At 42.4% G+C, this 1662-nt stretch overlaps 1 protein-coding gene across 1 annotated transcript; it reads right to left on the bottom strand.

The window, feature by feature from the left end:
• Positions 1-252: 252 nt before the first annotated feature.
• LOC145168585 (oleosin H2-like) lies at positions 253-1050 on the bottom strand. The gene has a single exon (XM_079087364.1). It carries the CDS (start codon positions 913-915, stop codon positions 421-423), a length of 495 nt encoding a protein of 164 aa, XP_078943490.1. The 5' UTR covers positions 916-1050; the 3' UTR covers positions 253-420.
• Between the last annotated feature and the right edge of the window lie 612 nt (positions 1051-1662).

The raw sequence follows: 1662 nt of genomic DNA on the forward strand, positions 1-1662 counted from the left end.
AATTTTGCAATTATATGCCAAATTCAACTAGATTTTAGGAGATTCATATCTTAATCTCCAGAGATTTTTAAATTGCATCAAAATTCTATCGAGGAAGGAGACTCTTATACAGTAAGAAACACTTGATTTTCTGGAAGCGGTGGCTCGGATACAGAACATTAATTGTCCGTCGCCTACGGTGTCGGCCTTTACTAGAGTTCCGACTTCCGACTTCCGAACAAACATAAGTGAAGTACAAAAAACAACCACAATATTATTATTTTATTCAACTGTGCATAAAAGCAACATCAAAAACATCAACTCGAAAACAGCAAGTGAAAACTCTAGAATCTACAGACACGACACAACTCTAGACCCGTTGATAGAAAGAAACCTCATAGATTATACGGAGCTTGAGATGGACCAACGACACAGGGTTGATCAGGACCTAGCAGCCTCTTGGGTCCTCTGACCAACATCCTTCATTTTCTGACCCACATATCCAGCCGTGTCCTGAGCTCTCCTTTTTGCGTAATCCAACGGATCTTGCATCGACGCGCCACCGCCAACACCGCCGCCACTCATCTTCCTAAAGTAGTTCACTATGTAGGTCAGGGAAGACAGCGCCGTGATTCCAAAAGCTCCCGACGCTAGGAATCCCGTGACCGCCAACCCTATGGTCAGCGCCGCCGGGACTAGAATCGGGCTGAAAATCACAAAAAGTGGGGTGGCGACGGCGAGACCGATAAGAGTTCCGGTGAGAGTGAGACCAGCAAGGAGGAGGCAGATTCCACCAATGGGAAAGAGAGTGAGGACTGCTAAGACTTTTGAAGTAGATTGGCTGCCGTTTTGCTGGAATCGGCCCTTGTAGGCGTCGGTAGGGTGGTGCTGCTGATGTTGTTGGTAGCCATAATGCTGCTGCTGGTGCTCCGCCATTGACGGTGATGACTTGGTCTTGGTGTACGATAGTACGATTAATTAGGGGATGGTGATGAATTAACGAGGCGAAGGAGCGAGTATGTAAAGGGAAGAGGAGTTAGACGCGTGGAATGAAGCGCGACAGATGTCAGACTCTTAGGTATGCTTGATGTTGTTTTATGAAACAAAATAGGCATTACACCCTTTTGTTTCTTTTGTTTCTCTTTGCAAGTCGATATGTTCACGGAACCTAGACCGTCTTAATAAAATTTATTTAGGGAGTGTCGAGTTCCACTTCGAAAAAATTGGGATACCACAAGCCATTATTGCTATTGATTTATTTCGGTCAACTTTATTTGTTCACACTGCCGATGAATTTGTTTATGTACATATTGGTTTTATATGTCTACTTGTGATTTCACCGGTTATAATTAACTTATATGCTATTTATTTACAAAATCGTTAATGATGTGCAGGTGTGACATATGGTATGTCGTTTGCTAAAAGGGGTGTTGATGCCCGATAGCCACATGTTGTTTCACTTAAGTCCCGTTTGATAGTTTCTGTCTAGGAAAGTGATGTATCGTAAAGTGTTGTCTGGGAAAGTTTTCTGAGTGGGAAAAAAACCATATTGTTTGATTATACATCTGACTAACTGTGTTGAATGATGAAAAATGACCCGTTTTATGTCCGATAGTGGTGGGATGGATGAGATTTTTTAAAATAAATTAGGATGGTGGTGGTGTTGTCCAAAAAAAAAAGAAT

The sequence above is a fragment of the Lactuca virosa genome, chromosome 4, assembly GCF_052849685.1.
Source record: "Lactuca virosa cultivar CGN04683 chromosome 4, Lactuca_virosa_CGN04683_v6, whole genome shotgun sequence".
Taxonomy (NCBI): Eukaryota; Viridiplantae; Streptophyta; class Magnoliopsida; order Asterales; family Asteraceae; genus Lactuca; species Lactuca virosa.

Excerpts from the sequence above, each read along its gene's own strand:
- LOC145168585 (XM_079087364.1), bottom strand. The coding sequence starts at position 915 with ATGGCGGAGCACCAGCAGCAGCATTATGGCTACCAACAACATCAGCAG.